A 22,416-nucleotide genomic window follows, 5' to 3' on the forward strand; every position below is an offset into this window, starting at 1 on the left:
ATGAATGAGATCTGATTAATTAAATCATTAATTATAAATCAAACAAAAATAAATTACAAGTTTGTGTGTTTACTTGAAGCGTGAAGGAAACCACAGTCACTAATGCCACAAAGTAGCAACACTCTACTCTGTCCAAGCGAGCACAAAAACGGAATGCGGTGCTAGCCGATCGATATGAGAGGAATACGACTATTATGGTCTGTTTGATCTATAAAATATAACATGTTAGTACAAGACAGAACAATACAGGACAAAGTTTAAGGTTTTGAACAAATTTTGTCTTTGTACGATGTTTGGTGGACAAAGAGTTATTTTGATATTTTAGACAACTTGTGTAGAGGACAAAAAAGTTGTCCCGTGGTTCAGTGGGGGACAAGAATTTAAGTTTTTGTCCAATCCCTTGGCCCTCAGTTTGTCCAGTCCCAAAAACTGTTTGAAATCAAATACAATAGTACAGTTGAAATTGTTATGTTCAGTCTCATATTTTTTAATAGATCAAACGCTGGATTAGGGATGTATGCTTCTCTTCTATTTACAGAGAGTGTGAACCAAAACTCTAAAATTCTATTTTAGGTTTTTCCCAAAATAACTTATGGTATTTATATTTAATTATACTATTTTTTTTGTCTAATAGCCTAGTGGTTAGATATTTCACCTTAAAGGTGAATAAGTGAAGTGTGGGATTCGAATCCGGCTGTGATGTTCCTACAAACTAAGCTAAGCTCACGGGAACAATTATATATTTTACTTAACTACAAAACACAAATATTAATTGAAATAAATCATATTGAATTTAATTTTTTTTGAACAAGTCATATTGAATTTAATTAATTGACATTCCTAATTTATTTACTCAAATCATATTTATTTAAATATATTTATTAAATACAATTAACATCTAATTAAATTAAATCTTATTTCGCGTGAGCTTAGCTCAGTTGGTAGGGATATCGCACTATATGTGCAGGAGTCGGGGTTCAAACCCCGGAAACTCCACTTATTCACCTTTAAGGTGGATTTTCTAATCACTAGGTTAACTGACAAAAAAAAAATAATTAAATCTTATACTCCCTCCGGTCCTTATTATAAGAAACACTTTGACAAAATCACATAGATCAAGGAAGGTAAATTTTCTCATTAATGATTCTAACATTTTATGTTATATTCCAAAACTAACCTTTGACTAGCATGGGAAATAGAATTCTCTAATTAATGCACTAGCATTATAATGAATTATTTGATTGTATTTAATAAGGGTACAAATGGAATTGTGTCAAAGTGTTTCTTATAAAAAGGACCAAATAAAAATTTCAAAGTGTTTCTTATAAAAAGGACCAAATAAAAATTTCAAAGTGTTTCTTATAAAAAGGACCGGAGGGAGTATAATTTAATCCTTCGTTCCATTGTCAATATTCTATGCGTGTAGGGCTTGAAATATGAGTCGAGCTGAATCGAACTCGTATGAGCTCGACTCGATAGAAATTGGTTCAGCTCGAAACTCTGCTCAAGTTCAACACGAACACTTTTTTTAGCTCGAGTTCGGCTCGTTTAAAGTTCATAAACAGTTTGGTTCGGCTCGTTACTCGTAAGTCAAATAACATGATTTTAAAGTCAAAGTTTTTGGTCAAAATTTCAAAATTTGATCTTTAACCTTTTAAACTATTTTTTAAAAAAAGAAAAAGAAAATATTAAATTAAAATAAAAGTTATCCCAAATGTATAATGGATAAATGCGTACAAAATTCAAACTGGCATAAACTGATACATGTAAAAAAGTTACAAACTAAAAACCAACAAAATTCCACAATTATTCTGAAAGCATTTTCCATTTGTCACATATTGTGGACTCCAAAACAACAACAATTCTTTCTAAACAACAAACGAGTCAAACGAGTCGAACTATATAACCGAACTAGTTCATGACCCAAACGAGTCGAACTATATATAGTTTATGTTATGTCATTTATTTAATGAACTTAATTTTTAACTCAAATTCAACTCATTTGATTCATGAACCGAACCAAGTTCACAAGTCAATTATCGAATCGAACTATTCACGAGTTGGCTCGAGCCATTGCCAGCCCTACATGTGATCCTGCAGGTTCTCGTAATGTTGACAATAATATTAAATAATTTCATTTAATATTATAAATAATGAGTAGTATCTTGCAACCCATCACTACTACTCAAGTGACGAGAATGTCAGTGATTTGACGTAATCCTTATGTGAGAATGCTCTACTAGGGCTAGGCTAACATTAGCGTCGACCTTGAGCACAATTTCTTCAACTACTGATTGTTGCATGCTGCGTTCCGCGTTAAGCTATCAGCACTATGGAAAACCTCTAACTAGTGGCGTATGATATCATTAGGACGTGGATGTATTGGATTAGAATTTTGAAAGACTATTTTAGTAAAAAAAAATCTTGAAGATTTTAAAAGATTTGGAAAACCTCTATAATTTTCATTGTTTTTATTTTTTATTTTGTGTTGATCCTCCGATTTTTGAAGAGAGACTCTGATAATTCAAAATTAGGCCGAGAAACTTTATAACTTATTTATCAATATTTTTTGCACTTTTGAATTTTTTTTTCATGAAAATTAATTGAACTCTTGAAATCTTAAAAATCCATAAAGTCCATTGAAATCTTACAAATCAGTGGTATAACTCCGTCGAAATCTTAAAATTTTAAAAGTCTTTTAAAATCTCATAAAGTCAATATAATCTCTCAAAATCTTTTAAAATTAATCTTCAAGATTTATTTTACTAAAATAGTCTTTCAAAATTCTAATCCAATACATCCCCCTAAAACACAAAACAACAGAATGATACACTTCTTAACACATATTATAACCTCTCGATTGATGTATGAACACAATTTATAATTCCAACAATTTTCATTTGTTGCACTTTATTTTCTAGTTCAAGTTCATGAGCGTCTAAATTTCAATCTCTCAAACACGCCGATACTTGTACGCAATTCAAAAACAATCGTAAACCTGTTAATTGAGGAACCCACGAAGGATCTAATCAAAATTCTAAATTGCTCGTTGGATTCATTCCTTTGGAATGCAAAAATTCTCAAATTTTCATTTAATAAAACACTACCCAAATTGTTTAATTAAATAGCACCGTTAGATCTGATCAATACATTTTATAATGTTAAATCCGGATCAATTGATTTTAATCAAATAGTACCTAATAAAATGACTGCATGAATACACCATTCCACAATTCCATAATAATTCATATCAGTTCATGTGACATACCTTTGGGCTTTGTAGTTGCATATGGTTTCTTTTGGTAGCGGCTTTCTCCTTCACTCCATGTTTTTTTTTTCTACCCCTATTTTTTCAATTTTTCTCTTGAATAAATATTTTGAAACGCGTTTTCCAAATTTTTTTTATTTTTTCCCGATTTTTTACCGAATTTAAACTAGAAAAACTTCCTGAACATGCTGATACTGAGTCTGAAGATGATGAACCCCCAAAGAACACCTTGAAATATAAGTCATCTCATCCGGAAGAACGTATTCTTGGTAACAAAGGCTCAAATATCACATTAGTCCCTCTATGTTCGCATTTTTTTTTGTTTTAGTCCCTATATTGTTTTTTTTAAGCAGTCTCTGCATGTCCAATTCCTTTTGATTTTAGTCCCTCCCGTAATCTGTCGTCTAAAAAATGCTGATGTGGCTAACAGTGTGACACGTGGCAAATGAAGGATCAAAACAAAAAAAAAAGATTATTAATGAAGGACCAAAACCAAAAAACAATTTAAAATCCCTAAAATAAATAAAAAAAAAACAATTTTTTAGCGTTTTTTATACATAAAAGTGTGCTAAAATTTAAAATCCATAAGTCGTGTAAAAACTTGTTGAAAAAAGTTGATATAACTGAAGAAGAAAATCTTATATGATGTGAAGAAGCATATTAAGTCGGTATAAAAAGTAATGTTGAGGTGATAGTCTTTTAGCTCTCATCTTAATTATATATAACTAAAAACTATTTTCAAGATAGTTGGAAAATCTCTAGTTCGCTATGTTGTAACTCAGAGTGAAGAAGGAAAAATTTTAGATGCTTCTAGGAATGAGGTTATTTCATTAAGTGTTTTTCCTACTAGTGACACTACAGGAAAATAGATTTTTTGCAGCGAAAAAAGTAGTTGGTAAACGCAAAAAGTCGACGGAAAAGAGCTTTACCCCAACAACAAAAAAGTCGCTGCAGGTTGTTGCGATAAGTTCCGTTGCAAAAAGTTTTGCAGCGAAATTTAGTATTGTTGCCGTTAGTAATTTTGTCAACGATAATATTTGTTGTCATTTTTATATTTTTTCGTTGGGATATGTTAATTTTTGCCACAAAAATTATTGTTATATCAAACTTATCGTAGCGAATAAAATCGCTGCTATAACATATTTTCTTAATAACAAAAGTTTTGTAGCCATAATTTGAAATATAAATAGAAATTATTTTTTTATTAATATATGGTGAAATTATATATATATATATATATATATATATATATATATATATATATATATATATATATATATATATATATATATATATTTTAAAATCACATCATTATAATTATAAAACAAAAAATCACGTCATTGTACTCATAATTCTAAATAATATCAACACAATTTAATTAACATAAACACATTAAAATATCAATAATTTTGTTTACATATTTGAAAAAAAAAAGTTACATAATGAGTCATAAGTTGTTGCTTCCATGAATAGAAACATACAAACATAATTTACAAAAAATACAATATAACAATATTAATTGTTTCTCCTAAATTTTCCATAAGCATCTCTTGATGAAGCACTTGAAACTGCATCCATATGATTTCCATGTACTTGAAACTGCAAATAAATAAAAATAAAACAATAGAAGAAAATCAATTAATGAAATGTTAAAATATAGTATATGCCAATCAAAAACAAGAATTATATATTTGAGAAGGAAGAAAAAAAAAGAAGGAATTTCATATATGTCAATACACTACACAAAAGTACATGACATAATAGAGATAAAGAATAAACTAAATATTTCTTACTTGAATTCTTAAAATTCTCCAAAGAACATGATTGTTGAAGTCCTTTAATAAATGGGGAATATAGTGATGGCATCAAAGAACATGACTTTATTTTAAGTTGAGATAAAAAAAAAATCAGAAAGAAAATAAAAGAGAAGTAAAGTAAAGTTGCAGAGCATAATAACGATACATTGGTTTGAAAAGGGTAAAATAATGGTCTTTTTAAAATTGGTTTAGAAGTTGTTTTAAAAGTCATCGTGGGAAAAAGTTTAACCGCCCACTATCACTCAAACATGATTTTTCATTAAAAAAAATAAATTAAAATTCAATTAAATAGGATTGTACATAGAGATTATCCCATGATTCCACTAACCCAAAAAAATAGCGAATGACAGTTTACTCAAGCTTTATAGCAATTACTTACGGTTATACTTATACTCAATTTTTCTAACAAATAAAAATTTTGGGCAGCTTTATATTTGGTAGTTATCCACATTTTTATTTTATTTTTGAATAAAAATCCAATTTTTTATTTTATGATCCACCGTTTTTTTGTTACAGAATATAGTTTTTAACTCTAATAATATATGCATATATTTTTAGTCAAAAACTATGCATAAAAAAACTATCCATATATTTTTATGAAAAACTTTTTTGTAAAGTTAATACAATAATATTAATAATAGTAATAGTTTAATAATGTGTAAAAAAAATAATAGTAATTATAAGTTATTTTTATAGATTTCTTTTTGTTTTTATTTTCATAAAAAGGGTTACATAATTTTAAATTAACAATAAAAATTTCTATCACAATTTTTTTTCTTCTTTTAAGTGAAAAAATTAACAAGCAATATAAAAAGGAAAAAAATAAAATTAAGGCGGTTAATTATAGTGCACACTAAGGTTGTTGCCAAATGAATCCATGTTTTGTGATTTGTTGGGATAAATTTATTTATCTCAACGACAACACTATTGTTGGGAAAATATTAGTTATGTCAACTACATGTAAACATTGTTGCTAAAACCTTTTATTTGCCAACACGATTTATATTGTTGCAAAAATGTCGCTGTAAAAGTTTCTTATTTTTGTAGTGTGAGGTTATTTCATTAAGTGTTTTTCCTACTAGTGAGAGGTGGATCACTAGGATCGCTTAAGTATCATATCTTGTCTAGCCAGAATTGTCTGATAGTTTAATTTTTGCAAGAACGGATTTTTTCTTTTCTTTTCTTTTTGAAATTTTTTTAAGAGACTATTTTTTTTGTGGAATTTTTTGATGTATTCCATCACTTTTTCATTTTTTTCTTTTTCTTGTAATAGTTCTCTTGATTGCAGGGATGAGAGAGAGGTTTTGGAGAAGTTGAAGAATTGAGAGAGAGAGAATCTCGCAAAGTGGGAGATGATTGTGTGTAATTGAGAAGCTATGGAAAGTAATATTTGTCTCTCCTAGATTACATGCACCTTCCGATGGACAGAAATCAAAGAATTTTGCATTCTCAAACTCTTTCCCATGATCACTTCTTACTCTTATAATGACTACCTCTTTTTCTCTTAAGGTTCTTTCTGGCTCAGGATCGTATTCGACGATTTCAGGATCTGTTTTCTGCATACGCTAAAGAAGATACCTTTAGCAACATAGTTTTTAGTATTGATGCAAATTTGAAAAACGTGAAAAAATTGAGCAACATATTATAAAATTTTAAAAAGATTATAAGTTCTAATGTTGAGGAGGCACCCTAGGCTGAACATTATTTGATATATTGACATTTGTTCGTTTTTCTTTTTGTTTCTTAAAATTTTCCCGCCTTCTGAACAATCGTTCATGTGTTTGTTCGTTGGTCATTCTTTCCTTTCTTTTCTTTTCATATGCTGCCCGTATTTGCTGTTGTTGTTCCCTTGAGAGTTGATTTCTGTTATTCTCCATTTGGTTACAACAACTGTCTACTAGCCTAGCTTTACATCTCTCAATAGTTCCATCAGCATGTAATTTCAATTTGAATACCCACTTACATCCAATAACCTTCTTATGAGGCCCAAGTTTTATTCTTCAATAAAGCAGCAATTGTCATTGACACCCATCAAAATTCCATATTCACTGTCAAATACCAACTTTTCCGAACCTACTCAACCCATACATTTTGAAATCCAATTTCCATAAAGTCCACTTCATGCATCAAGAAAAATTAAATGTAGAGAGGGAAGGAATCCGTCGCAAATGTGTGAAATTTCCGTCACAAACATGTTTAGTGACAGATTTAACGACGACACAATATCCGTGCTATACTCTACCTAGGAACTCCTAGATATGAGACTCCGTCTCACTCCCTTTCACTACCACACAACCTGTGATAATATACAATAAAGAACAATGGCAAAGTCACCCTTCAAGACACAAACGATAGCAACCCGTAATGCTTGACCATATTTATCGTACCATTAAAATCGTCCCTTCAAATAAATATAGAGTTTCTCTCATTTGAATTCTAAGAGCACATGCTAAGAAATTCAAAAGTAGAAATTTTGTACTAGAAAATATAATTTTCAAATTTTCAAATTTCTTTTTTAGTAAACCAAAGGTATCCTCCGCGTGCAACTGCAGATACTAATCCTCTTGAGGTAACTAAGATCCATTTAAGGGGTTGACCTCTCCCAACAAATGTTTCCATACGCACCGACCGGTGATCGAACCCAAGACCAAATGGTTAAGAGACCCAAATATCTACCATTTGTGCCATGCTATGTTTGGTAAACTTTTAATGCACACTTTTAAAACAAATATTTAATATTCACTATAAATATAAGTCTTCCAATCTATTTTTTATAAATGGAAATGTCACTAAAATATATACTACTTCTGTGGTTAAATATATATAAACAAAATAGATTAAAAAATTCAAATACAATGTATTTGGCTTAAAATTAAGAAAATCACATTTGACTTTTAGACATTTTTCTCTTATATTTTATTTGTTAGGGAGTAATTAAAAAATTATGATAATAATTACTCTAATGTTATAGAAAAAGATTAAATACTTCCTAAATTTTTATATTTGACCAAAAGCTAATAGTACTAATATAAATACACTGCTTTTATTCATTTTTCATGCAAACATTTCAAAATCCTCTCCTTGAACCATTTTTGAGCAAAATCACAATGGATTCTCAATCCAATCCTTTGCACATTATCTTTTTCCCTTTCATGGATCATGGCCATATGATACCCACCATTGATATGGCCAAACTATTTGTTTCAAAAGGTGTTAAGGCTACCATAGTCACCACACCCCTCAACAAACCTATGGTCTCTAATGCCATTGAACAATCCAAAATCCAATATTCTAACAACAATATAGATATTCAAACTATCAAGTTCCCTTGTGTAGAGGGTGGTTTACCAGAAGGTTGTGAAAATGTTGCTGCAATCCCTTCACCTTCCTTGGTTCCTACATTTTTTAATGCTACTAAATTGCTACAAAAGCCTTTTGAAGAGCTTTTGCTTCAACAAAAACCAGATTGTATTATTGCTGATATGTTCTTTCCTTGGGCAACTGATTCTGCTGAAAAATTTGGAATTCCTAGGATTGTGTTCCATGGTACTAGTTTCTTTTCATTGTGTGCTGGTCAATGCATGAAACAATATGAGCCTCACAAAAATGTGTCTTCCGACACAGAACTGTTCGAGATTCCGAATCTTCCTGGAAATATCAAGTTGACAAGGTTGCAGCTTCCTCGTATATTCACCGAAGATGATCACATAACCAAAAACATCACGAAACTATTCGCGGAAATTAGAGAATCTGAGGTGAAGAGTTATGGAGTTATTGTTAATAGCTTCTATGAGCTTGAGAGTGTTTATGTTGATTATTATAGAGAGGTACTTAGAACAAAAGAATGGCATATAGGTCCAATCTCAATTCACAATAGAATTAAGGAGGAAGAAGTAACATCGTATCGCGGAAACGAAACATCTATTGACAAACATTATTGTCTAAAGTGGCTTGACACAAAAAAGAACAACTCAGTTGTTTACTTGTGCTTTGGAAGGACAACATCATTTCGTAACTCTCAGCTTAGGGAAATTGCTATGGGACTTGAAGCTGCAGAGCATAATTTTATTTGGGTTGTTAAGAAAAAAAATGGAGATGGAGAAAAATGTATACTTGAAAGATTTGAGAGAAGAATGAAAGGAAAAGGATTAATTATAAGAGGTTGGTCTCCACAAAGATTGATTCTTGAACATAAAGCAATTGGTGCATTTGTGACTCATTGTGGATGGAATTCAACTATAGAGGCAGTGACTGTTGGAGTACCTATGATTACTTGGCCTGTTGGTGCGGAGAAATTTTACAATGAGAAGTTGGTAACTGATGTGCTTAAAATTGGTGTAGCTGTTGGTGTTAAAAAATGGGTCGGAGTGGTTGGTGATAGTGTTAAATGGAATGCAGTGGAAAAGGCTGTGAAGAGGATTATGGAAGGAGAAGAAGCAGAGGAAATGAGGAAGAAAGTAAAATTGCTTGCACAAATGGCAAAGAAGGCTGTGGAAGAAGGTGGGTCATCTTCTTCACAGTTGAATGCTTTTATTGAGGAGTTGGGTTTAGTATGCAATCAACAATGTATCTCAAAAGAATAATTTGCATGTCTATCTAGTCTAGTGATAAGATGATGAATGTCTTAGTCAATAGAGAATATCTCAAATTTTTATTATCATTAATAAACAATCAGTTGAAACATTTTTGTTTTATCTGATTTTTCTTCAAATTCACTAGTATTAGTCTAAATAATAAACCTTTAATTTTTTTTTATAATTAATAAACAAGTTAAGCACAAGACGTGACTAAAGTTTACTAGATTAAGCAAAAATAAAAGTGGCTCAATACGCTTGCAAGGGAAATAACGACATTTTAGGGTGTGGAGGCCTCTTTCGCAATTCAGATGGGAGGTGGATCAAAGGTTATACAAAGAAGATCGGATCGTGCGATTCTTTTCACGCAGAAATGTGGGGTCTATATCTGGGCTTGGATATGGCTTGGAGAGATCATATTTCGCATCTCATTGTTGAGAGTGACTCAAAACTCTTGATTGACATGATTACGGGAAACTGCAATATTGGAGGGGTGACTCCCATTTTGATTAGGCGTATTCACAATCTTTTGGCTTTGGATTGGCAGGTCCAAATTCGTCATACATGGCGGGAGGGAAACATAAGTGCTGACTGGCTTGCTAACTATAGCATTTCAATGAGTTCCTTTAGTTGTTCGATAATGGAGTCTACTCCGAGTGAACTCCGTAGTTTGCTTTTTGAGGATTTATCTGGGGCTTGCATGCTTAGAAATGTTAGAATAAATCTTTAGCTTTGTTTTTTGTTGGGCTTAGGCCCTCTTTTGTACCAAAAGAAAAAAGTGGCTCAATACATGACGCATTATTCGTCTCTAAATCCTAGACAAGTCGAATGATTAAACCACCACATATTCAGCTCAAAATAGAAGCCTTTCTTACGCGCCTTCAACCACCAAGATAAAATTTTCACTTTGTCGAACCTCATTAGTTGTACTTTTTTACGTAAATAACCTGTTATTTCTCCCTCCAAAGAGACCAACAACATGCTAACCATACCGCTTGAACACCAGAATGAAACTCTTTACCAAATAAATAAACATTAGAAAATTGAAACGCATGATTAAAAATCACATCTAGTAAAGGATAACACGCACCTAATCAATTAAAAATTTTACACCACAAAATCTCAGCGACAACACAGCCAACCACTAAGTGGTCGATATTTTCATCAATTTTCCAACCACCTAAACAAGCCACTGAATCTGTCATAACCGTACTGCGCCGAGTCAAATTATTTACATTGACCAAGCAAAAAAGGACATTTTCAACGGAACTATTTTATTCCAAATAATTTATTATGAATTGATGGCGAAGTTGGAAAAGTATGCGTTAACATGTGATATTCTCCTTGGACAAAATAATTAACCATCATCTGGATCAAGATGCCACCTCTATTTGTCTGATTCTTTAACCTGTATGGATCAAGATGCCACCTCCATTTCTAAGACAACACAACACTCCGCAAAGGACTCCTCCTCCCACCGAAAAATACTCCGACGCCATCTCCACGCACCTCCCTCAAAGCTCCATTCCAACCTAGACATACTAGCCACCATAATACTCTATAACTTTAACAAAAATAAAAAACATGCAATTTAGTTTTATCATATATTAAGAGATAGTTTTTTATAAAACAAAAAAAGCAACAAAAACAAAACTTAATAATAATTGACATGGCAATATATGATTTTCTTTTTAATCCTTATCATTTCAATTATTATTTAAGATATTCTTTTTTGTCTCTTCAAATATATGATTACATAAAAAAAAAATATTTTTTCCATCTCTTCAAATATATCATAGTACAAAAACTTGTATTATCATTGAGAGAACAAATGAATTGATAAACAATAAAATTAATGAGAAAAAACAAACTAGTACAAGTATTAAATGATTCACTCTAGATACTATATACCAAACTGAAAAATATTTGTTAGATTTCAGTTTGGGCACTACAAACTTGCATGCTAAATAGTGAAAAAACATGGGTAATGAATATCATTCTTTACACATATTTTTCTTTCCTTTTCTTGCTCATGGTCATATCATACCAACAGTTGATATGGCCAAATTATTTGCAGAAAAAGGTGTCAAAGCCACTATAATTACTACACTCCTAAATGAACCCTTTATCTCCAAGTCTATAGAAAAATCCATAATTAGTGGCCACAATATTCACATTCAAACTATAAACTTCCCTTGCATAGAGGCTGGTTTACCAAATGGTTGTGAAAATATTGACTCAGTCTCAGTCCCTTCACATGAATTTTTTTCTACATTCTTAAAAGCCACAAATTTGTTACAAGAGCCACTTGAGGAACTACTACATGAACAACAACCAGATTGTATTGTTGCTGACATGTTTTTCCCATGGACAACTGATTCTGCTGCCAAATTTGGTATTCCTAGACTTGTGTTTCATGGGATTTCATACTTCTCGTTATGTGCTACCGAGTGTATGAGACTCTATGAGCCTTTCAAGAATGTTTCTCCTGATTCCGAACCCATTGTTATTCCTAATCTCCCTGGTGATATTAAAATCACAAGGCTACAGACTCCGCCTATTGAGGATTCGAAGGAATTTGAAGGAATGGTCAGATTAATGCAAGATATAAAGGAATCAGAACTGAAGAGCTTTGGAGTTGTTGTTAACAGCTTCTATGATCTTGAAAATGATTATGCAGATTATTACATAAATGTACTTGGAAGAAAATCATGGCATATTGGTCCTTTGTGTCTTTACAATAGGGATATGGAAGAAAAAGTAAATAGAGGAAAAACAGCTTTTGATCATGATATGTGCTTAAAATGGCTTGACATGAAGAAATCCAATTCAGTTGTTTACATATGCTTTGGAAGTATAGCAAACTTTCCTAACTCTCAACTTCAAGAAATTGCTATAGGACTTGAGGCATCAGGACAAAATTTCATTTGGGTAGTGAGGAAAAGTAAAGAAGATGAAGAAGAATGGTTACCTGAAGGATTTGAGAAAAGAATGGAGGGAAAGGGACTGATTATTAGAGGTTGGGCACCTCAAGTGTTGATTCTTGAACATGAAGCAATTGGGGCATTTGTGACTCATTGCGGATGGAATTCGGTATTAGAAGGAGTAACTGCAGGGGTGCCTATGGTTACTTGGCCTGTTGCGGCGGAGCAATTTTACAATGAGAAGTTGGTGAATGAGGTACTTCAAATTGGTGTACCTGTTGGTGTTAAAAAATGGGTTGGATTTGTTGGGGATAGTGTTGAAAGGGATGCTATAGAGAAGGTTGTGAAGAGGATTATGGAAGGGGAAGGAACAAAGGAAATGAGGAATAAGGTGAAAGTGTTATCAGAGTTAGCAAAAAGGGCAATGAAAAAAGAAGGATCATCTTATTCAAATTTGAATGATTTAATAGGGGAGTTGGGATTGATTAGGAATTGAAATACCACACAAAAATGTTATTACTATGTATATGTTCCATTTATTTCTTCCTATGAAGAAATTGCTTTATTATGTAACTGATATCAAGAACAAAAATTAAAAATTTCATTCGAAATTAATGCACACAAATTATTAAAATAATTTCAAATGGTAGCAAAAAATGTTATATAAAGATATGTTTTGTGCGCAGGATATCATAGTGATAAGATAAGGATATGAATATTGACATTTCTCTCTGCCACCGGCAGCTTTTTCACCTCTTGGTCTCTCTTGGTTTATCAATTAGAGAGGGGTGATTTATGATCAATTTTGATCCGGAATCACCCGTCTTGATTGTTTTTTATTTCTTTTTATTTAAATAAGTGATATTCACATACTTTTAGGTTTTATTCGAGTTTTATCTCTTGTGATTGTTTCATCTGATGTTGTTTTAATCCCGTCTTAGTGCGGAGTATTTGTTTTGTTTGTCCCGTCTTAGTACGGTGTTTGTTTTTTTGTTCAGATTCGCAGCTTTGTTTCGATCCAAATTCAGTACAAATTCAATGATTTTAGCATCATCAACGTTGCAGATCCAGATACATGCTTATTGCGGACATTTGAAGTTTGTCAAATCAATTGTATACTTTGTCAAAGACATTAGACCGTTTTATGCTATTAACTCAGATGTTATGAGTCTGCTTGTAGATATGACCTTATTAGTTTTTAGCGAAATTGAATATGTATTCCTTAAACTGATGTATTCCTTAGCGAAATTGATGTATTCCTTATGAATTTGAATAAGTGAATGAATATTGTTGTTTTTGATACAAGCATTATAACATTTATGATATTCTATATTTGGTGCGAGAGTTCAGATCCACTCCATTATCTTATGCTCCTTTTTCTCCGGTTTTTTCACCGATGGATGACACATGGCAATTAAATTTTTTGATGGATGAGATTAAAAACACTAACTTATGAAAATCACAGAGAAACAAAAACAACAACAACCCTTGTTTCTCAATCTTCTTTGCTTCATCTTCTGGCCTTCTTGCCGTCATGACTCATGACCATCCATATCCCACTCCAGCCAGAACAATTTCTCTCCGTCTGTCCTATTCCGTCATGGCGGCGTTTGATTTATTTCAAGGTTTCCCCTTTGTAACCGTCGTCACAAACCAACCCGCATAAGCATAATTTTACTGTTGCAGCTCTTCCAAACAAGAAGAACAGAAACTAATGAAAGACGAACATCTAGTTTTTACTAACATTCAAAACTTAAAATTCCATAAACTTCTACTTACTTAATCTTAAAATTTCATTTTTCTCCATTTTAATTACAGTCCCAAATTGAATCCTAAAATTGATTATAACACAACCAAACAACTTCAATCAACCAATCTTCAATGACAATCTTAAATTTTAATCAAACAATCTTCAAACTGAAAAAGATGGGCAGATGGCAGCACATAGAAGACACCACGACGGCGAGATGGCCACAGAGGTGAAAATGGCGGCGAACTGTGTTGTAACGAATATAGACAGAATGATGGCGGCGAGATGTCTATGACTGACGGAGAGGTGATTGCGGCCGAGCGTGATGGGCGGAAAAGGGAGGGATGTCCAGTGGAGGAAGCGGAAGAGTGGTAGTGTAGAGGAGAAAGAAGACAGAACATTGTTATAGAGTGTTTTTTTTTCTATTAATTAATCAAATACTTATTTTAATCTAGACCATTGGATTTTTATTTTGCCACGTGTCATCCATAGATGGAAAAACTGGAGTAAAAGGAGCATAAAATAATGGAGTGGATCTGAACTCATTTGGTGCACACAAGATAATAATGAAAATTAATATCCCTAAACTTATTATCTATCCATGAAAACAAGTCATTATTGAAAAGAACTCAAAAGTTTGTCTTAAAGACTTATTAATAATATAACTGAAGCACTAAGGCAATTTTTACAATTTCGATCACTTTGAAAATTTGGAGGATAAACGAAAGGCATGGACAATAGGCACTTTTCAGTTTTGGCCTGGTTTGCTTCGACGGTCGAAGTGGAAACATGATTTTAATGAAATTGTCTATGAACGTTTCCCTAACGTTTGCTTTAATTATTTTACTATTGGCCACTCAATTTCACTTTGTAACAAACTTCACCCTCGCATTGATGATCAGTCTAAGAAGGTGAAGGTTGAATAAGTTGTGCCGAAATATGTAGTCAAGAAACCTGAAGTTTTGAAAGAAACAATTGTACTGCCTACAAAGCCACAAGTTATAGTTGTTGATGAGGAAGAGCAGGAAAATCCTTCAGTTCACAAAGAAGAGACTCCGACAAACATTTCAGCTGAGGAGATTGTTAATAATCACTAGTACAAAAAAAATACCTTTATAGCAAAGCTTCTTATGTCAGTTCGCCTGCCACCTGACTTAAGAAGTGACGCGGTGGCAGTTTCGTAATTATTTGTAACTCTTTTAGGTCGGTTCACTGTTAACCCGACTTAACATAACTGACAAAAATATATATAATTCGTATGAAATTTCTTAAGTCATTTTGTTGACTAACTGACTTAAAAATACCTTTTGTTAAGACGTTGACTACCTGACCTATGAAGTTATATATTTTTTTTTAACAAATTAAATTTTAATATGTGTTAGGAGAGTATCGAATACCCTTGATATCAAACTAACCAAAAAAGAAAAAAATTATTAGGTCAAAACTTCTTATGTCTGTAACTATTGAGTCAGGTTCTGAACTGACTTAAGAAATCATTTTTAACCGACTTAACAAGTGTTTTTCCACTATTGAATCATGTTAATGTTGGTGAAGATAAGATTCTTAAAGAAACTAATCTTGTGCAGTCATTTGTGCCGCCTCCAAAACTGCAAGCTATCGTTATTTGATCATGAAGAGCAGAAAAAGCCTTCATTTCACGCAAATGAGACTCCAACAGACAATTATGTCGCTGAGAAATTTTTTAATAATAATGTTGATGAGATTCTTAAAGACATTGATGCTACTAAGGTTACTAATCTTGACAGGCAGAATTGGGGATGATGCTGCAATGGTTACTGCTCCTGAGAGGCGGAATGATAATGATATTAATCATAGTGCTTCTGAGGAAGTTTTGGAAGAGAAAATAGTGCAGGTTCATTCGATAATACCGCACATAATAATACACAGACTGTAGATCCAGATATGCAGAGTTAGTTTCTGACTCGGAAGAGGAATTAGTATCTGAAACCTAAATTATTTTGCAGCAGTCTGCTTTACCACAAGTAGTTCTTGATGACATGGAGAAAAAAAAACATTGGCAACTAGAATTGGTATCAATACCGAAGAAGAGGTTTCATTCACTTCGTACGTCTCTAAGAAAACTAAAAAATAAAACCAACGGATTGCGCACGCGTTGAGAGTTATCATACATGATGAGTCCTCATCAGTCACTGTATTTAAAGTATTTTAAATTAAGTTTTAATTGAATTTTAGTAGTTTAGTGTTTAATTCGAATCATTTTAAATAAATTAGAATTTTTTATTTATTGAGCCAATTATGTGTTTCTTTTCTTTCTATTAATATGATATTTTGCATAGCTTTTATTAGCAATGTGTCATGTGTTGATCAAAGAAGGAGTATACTATTTTAATATATAAAAATGACGGGCTTGTCTAAAAAGAAGAAAACTTGGGCTTAATGATTTGAGTTGACCCAAACCAAGAACAATTAGGCATTAGGTTTGATTGCCTTATATCTATACCAACATATAATGGAAAATATTGTTTTGGTGAAGCCTTTTTTAAAAAATCCCAAAATACTCTTAACAATTTTTTTAATTCACATCTTCTTCAATAACTTCCAAAATCAACTACTCTTTTTTAACTTCCAAAACCAACCATACGCACTAGCAATTTCTATTCATTTGTTCCATTCTTTTAGTTTACACATCTTCTTCATATTTCTTCAACAAAATTCATAAAAAAAAATATATAAAATATGGAATATAGTCTTTTACACAACTTGCCATAATAGAAAAATAGGATCACACAGACGGACACTTAGTATGATATAAAAGGAATGAATAACAACAGAGGAACGAAGCAATACAAGGAAGGGTGGCAACTGCAAATTGGACGCTGACACTGCTGCAAAATTCTTTGGGAGCGGATCCACACAGTCCCTGCGAGATTCATTAACCTTAAAAGAAGTACAATATTAAATTTCTATTAGTTTCAATCAAATTAGTTGTAAAAGAATAAGTTTAATTATAAAACAAATAAAAAAATTAAGATATTATTGCAAATCTTTGTGACAATGATATAAAACATCATATATAAATAAATTTATATACATATTGTGTGAAAATATAATTAAAAATAATATATAAAGTAATTAAATGCACATTTATAAATGTTTTTGGGGACAAAATCTTTGCGGAACGGAAGATAAAATTCCATCACTATCCCCAAACCTCTCGGGGGACTTTCTTCTCCATCTCCACGAGAAAAAAATCCTCATCTTTGAGTTCTCAAATAGGATAATTCCCGTAAGAATCTCTATTTTGACATCCCTAGCCATGACATTATTATAATTGTCAACAGTTTGCTGCAGCGTCCAACTTGGTAGGATCACACGAGGAATCATTATTTCATGTGTCTCAATGGGAGGAAATCCTCTCCAGTCACTTTTTCTTTTAATGGAATCATAGTCATCTATTTAAATCGTGAACAGTAACTTACATAATAAAATAATTAAATGAAGGATGAATAGGAGCACTGAACTCCCTCTAGTTATTTTTCTATGTGAGGTAATTTGTTTCCTCTCAACAACAGGTTCAGATCAGTCAAGTAGAGATCCCATTCATTTCTTAAAAGAAATGGACAATACAATTATCAAAGGTTAGTGTATAAATATTCAAATAATTTTTTCATTTAGCCATGTCATCCAATACATCCAATTAAATCACTCTATCACGTCACACCACTTCCTATTTCTCTCTAAAACACAATTTAGTAGTTCATTTAATTCTTGCTCCTCTTCCAATGCCTACCAATCAACATTTATGTATCAGTTTCATTTTCCTTTTCATATTGCACCATTTATATACATTATCTTTTCATATGCTCTTTTCAAGTTTTTTCCCCCTTAAATGTGTCTATCCCTTACCCATATATATATATATATATATATATATATATATATATATATATATATATATATATATATACCGTCATTCATGCAACTTTTATGCTTATCTTCATTTGTCCAAATTATATGATTATTTGTTACCATTGTTTTGTAATATTCCTTTTTGCAGATGATGGGTAACCATCATTCTTCTTCTTCTTCTTCTTCTTCTTCTTCTTCTTCTTCATAATTTTTGTTTTCATCTCTTTCTTTTAGTGGTTTTGGTATTTTTGTGATGATTACACCTATGATTTTTTTTCAAAACTAAATACTTCGCATTAATTTGTGTCATTTCTCTGTTCATATGATTCATCATCTTTTACGAATCTGCAGGTCTTTTGTGAGGAGTAATTCAAATTAGCATTCTTATGGTAATTCTAAACCGATATAATTATCTATTATCTATGTATCATTTAAATGTGTCATTTTAATTTTTTTTGTCAATTAAGTGATCTTCTATACTAACTTCCAAATAATTCAAGGTGTGAGTCAGATTATCGATCCCGTTGTAGTTCCTTTAGCCGATGATTTAATGCAAACACAAAGAATGACTATTGAGGAGTTCATCAAATCCCCTATTTATAGATTTATAAAACTAGATGCTCTAATTAATTATAAATTTGATATTTTTATTTGTGGACTAATTAAGCGAAAACACTTCAACCATGCTATGATTGGAGTTTGAATCTCGGATTCTCTATTTTATTATTTTAATAATATTTATTGTTTCAATTTCTCCAATTATAATATAAAACAATGCATCACACCCGTGCATCGCACGGGTAAGGGTCTAGTATTTAGGAACAGTAGTAAGTTTGGCCCTCTTTGCACGGTAAGAAGCTTCTTGCAATTGGAGACCGAGTTGCTGATATTAAAATAAAGATCACTTTAATATGTATTTTAAGGGCATATATTAAACTACATAAAAGTAAAAAGTTTAATATTTATTGATATAATTCATTTGAGTTGGTCTGGTGGTATTGACTTGAAATATGAGAATATATTATTCCTTAAGTTCTCAGGTTCGATTCTGTTTCTTAAAAAAAAATTATTGATATAAAATATTTAATATTTAAAAAATTAAAAAAAACTAAAACGCATAAAACGCTAAAACGCATAACCATCACATTCAAATTCAACTAAGAAAATTCCAGTAGCCTCTCATACATTATTATAACATAAAACGCATAACCATCACATTCAAATTCAACTATAAATTTATCAAAGATCCACTTTTGAAAAATCAATATCAACAACACGCGAACATAATGTCCAAACACTCTTTTTGGTAGTCTGATCAATTTAAGAATTTAATGATAATTTAATGATAGATAAGTAAACAAAAATGAAAATAAAAGAAAATTTTAAGTAGAAAATATTCTTTTTAAAAATTATATGGAAAATGTTAAATAGTCGACCCGGTGCATTGGTTAAACATATAAATAAGAAAATTTTGTATTGAAACTCGTGCATTCAATGCATTGAAAATGTAAAAAGTTATTTTTATCAACATTAACTTTATGTTTTATTTCTATTTTGGGTATGCTTAACAAGTGCATCGGGTGCACTGTTTAACATACCCAAATTATATTTCCATATTTTGTTTCTTTAATCATTACTTTAGAGGTACTATTTATCATTTTCCTCAAAAAATTTAATTTTAGTAGGAACTAAATCTGTGTACAAGAGTTTTTTTTTTTGTGACATCGTACCATAATAATTTTATATGGAGTAAAAATTAAATATGGAATAAACTAAAAAGTTCTCCATTTTATAGATCATCAAAATCATATTTAACTTTAAAATTAGACTCCTTTCTTGCCCCGCTAGCTGACTGATAGGAAAGATATTCTCTAACTTTAGAGTGCCAAAGTCACATGACTTTCAACCATTTTTTTACCATTAGATTAATCTAAAAGCACCGGTACATTAGTACCTATTAAATCAGTATTTTTTAGCAACTGGCTTAGAAGATAAAGAATATGAATTGGATAATAAGTCCAAATAGAAAGATAATTCGTAGCCCGATTAGCTTTTTTCCAAACCTAGCCAAACTTAATCTCTACAAGATGCAGATTAGATGGTTTAGAGATATAGAAAATTTCTATAAAAATATAGATGAACAACTGTCTAAAGAATATAGACAAATGGTTAAACTATTCCAGAAAAACCTCAAATTTATGGCAAGATGAGTGGAGATAGTGTAACACTTAGATTACAGAAAATTCTGGAGAACTTTTCTGACCTTCAGAGTAGGGTAGAAAAACAAACATCCTATTTAGAAAGACAATTTAAAGAAGATAAACCCCATGACACATGGAGTTTTAGTAACGAAAGTTTCACCTGCTATGAAGAAGATGAAAGTCATAAATACCCTCACCTTTTTCATACAAGAAATCCACAACTCAACAACATAGCATGTATGATAACTTACATGATAAGAAACCTTTGTCAAGAGAAACTTGTTGAAGAAATTCAACCTGTTAAGCTAGAATGGTATCAAAGGGTAGATATGATTCTAGAAGAACAAAGAAAGAGTCAAGAAAGGATAGAAGACCTTTTAGAACTTTTAGAAAAAAGATATTTAACTCAGGATGAGTTAACTCAAATTCTTAAGAGGGGGGAAGATAGGGGAAAAGCAATAGTTATACCGGAACCAGAAATTCAAACCCAACCTAAAGAAAAAACTTCTGAATCCAAACAATTAAGTATTAGACCACCTTCTACTTACTTTTAATGGAAGATACAGAAGAAACCCTTAATAGGCAACTAGAAAACCTAGAAAGACTTATGGTCTCTTTAGATATAAGTGGAAAAAATCAGGAGATCCCTGATAACAAATCTGAAGATAACAATCAGATCATTTATGATTTTAGCTCAGAAGAAGCTAGTGAAAACGAAAATGAGAATCCTCATTTCGTAAAAATAGAAGAACATGGAGAAACTTCAGGTACCAAAAGACCTGCAGATTTTGAAAAGGAATTTACCAAACAAAAATTCCAAAAAGTACCTCATTACTATGAGCCTTCACAAAACCCTTTTCAAGGACAAGGTGTTTTGGACATAGATTGTAGTTTAGACACTGCAAAGGATCTTAGAGATTGGTACAATACAAATAATGTATTAATCCATCTAAATGAAGATCTAAGAAATTTAGGATCAGTTGATATTTTCAATTACCTACAATATAAAACTAGAGGAAATGCATTCAAATATATTTCAAATTTACCACCACAAGTTATTGGAACTATGCCTTTAATAGGATCCTTAGTTACAGACTGGGTATATAGTTTACTAGTCAAAGAATTCAAAGGATGGAAGGATACCGTCCAATCCAAAGCAGCATTTTCCAATCAAAATCTTTGGAAAATAACTAATTTAAAAATTTGCAATATGTGTTACATTGATAACTTTATTTGTGAATTTCAGAGTTATTATTATAACATAGACAATGAAACAAGACTATCAAGAGGATTGTTAGATCTCCTCTATGATAAGCTTCCAGGAGGAGTGTCAACTCAAGTCAAACTATACTTTACCTCAATATCATCAGAAGGAAAGGTAGATGATACTCTAGGAGGAAGAATAACTGTTTTAAAACAGTGGCTCACAGATAAATGTAGCGAAAAGATAGCAAAAAGAGAAGCTAAAGTATCACTTTGCTGTGATAAGTTACAAAACAAAGTAGGAAACTATGGGTGTAACTCTAGAAATCCTAAAAAGAAATCTAGAAGAAATATAAGGTCTTATAAGAAAAAGAAATTCAGAAAAATCCCTTTTAAGAAATTTAGAAAAGGAGATAAGAAATTCTTTAGGAAAAAACCACCTTATCCTAAAAGAAAAATATGTCCGCAAGATAAGAAATCATGCACATGTTGGTTATGTCATGAAGAAGGACACTATGCCAATGCGTGCCCTAAAAGGGATAACCCTAAGAAAAATGTCCTACAAGCCATATACGCAATAGGATATGAACCTATAGAATCAGATGTAGAATCTGATGAGGAAATTTATGAATACTGCACAGAAACAGATTCAGAGATAGACTTAGATGTCAAAGAGAGTACTTGGTAAAGGAAATCCAAGTGCAACATTTATAAAAATAGTGCTAGAAAATAAAAACCTTTTAGCCTATATAGATACAGGTGCAACCCTTTGTTTTGGAAGAAAATCG

The 22,416-nt window shown here is 31.6% G+C and overlaps 2 protein-coding genes across 2 annotated transcripts; both read left to right on the top strand.

The window, feature by feature from the left end:
* Positions 1-8,170: 8,170 nt before the first annotated feature.
* LOC123907266 (scopoletin glucosyltransferase-like) lies at positions 8,171-9,668 on the top strand. Its single transcript, XM_045957462.1, has one exon. The coding sequence runs from the start codon at positions 8,193-8,195 to the stop codon at positions 9,666-9,668; it is 1,476 nt and encodes a 491-aa protein (XP_045813418.1). The 5' UTR covers positions 8,171-8,192.
* Positions 9,669-11,551: 1,883 nt separating this feature from the next.
* On the top strand, positions 11,552-13,226 carry LOC123907267 (scopoletin glucosyltransferase-like). The gene has a single exon (XM_045957463.1). It carries the CDS (start codon positions 11,640-11,642, stop codon positions 13,077-13,079), a length of 1,440 nt encoding a protein of 479 aa, XP_045813419.1. The 5' UTR covers positions 11,552-11,639; the 3' UTR covers positions 13,080-13,226.
* Positions 13,227-22,416: the final 9,190 nt, after the last annotated feature.

Source organism: Trifolium pratense, linkage group LG2 (assembly GCF_020283565.1).
Source record: "Trifolium pratense cultivar HEN17-A07 linkage group LG2, ARS_RC_1.1, whole genome shotgun sequence".
NCBI lineage: Eukaryota > Viridiplantae > Streptophyta > Magnoliopsida > Fabales > Fabaceae > Trifolium > Trifolium pratense.

What these genes read in the sequence shown, in the direction of transcription:
- LOC123907266 (XM_045957462.1), top strand. Translation starts at nt 8,193, where the DNA reads ATGGATTCTCAATCCAATCCTTTGCACATTATCTTTTTCCCTTTCATG.
- LOC123907267 (XM_045957463.1), top strand. Translation starts at nt 11,640, where the DNA reads ATGGGTAATGAATATCATTCTTTACACATATTTTTCTTTCCTTTTCTT.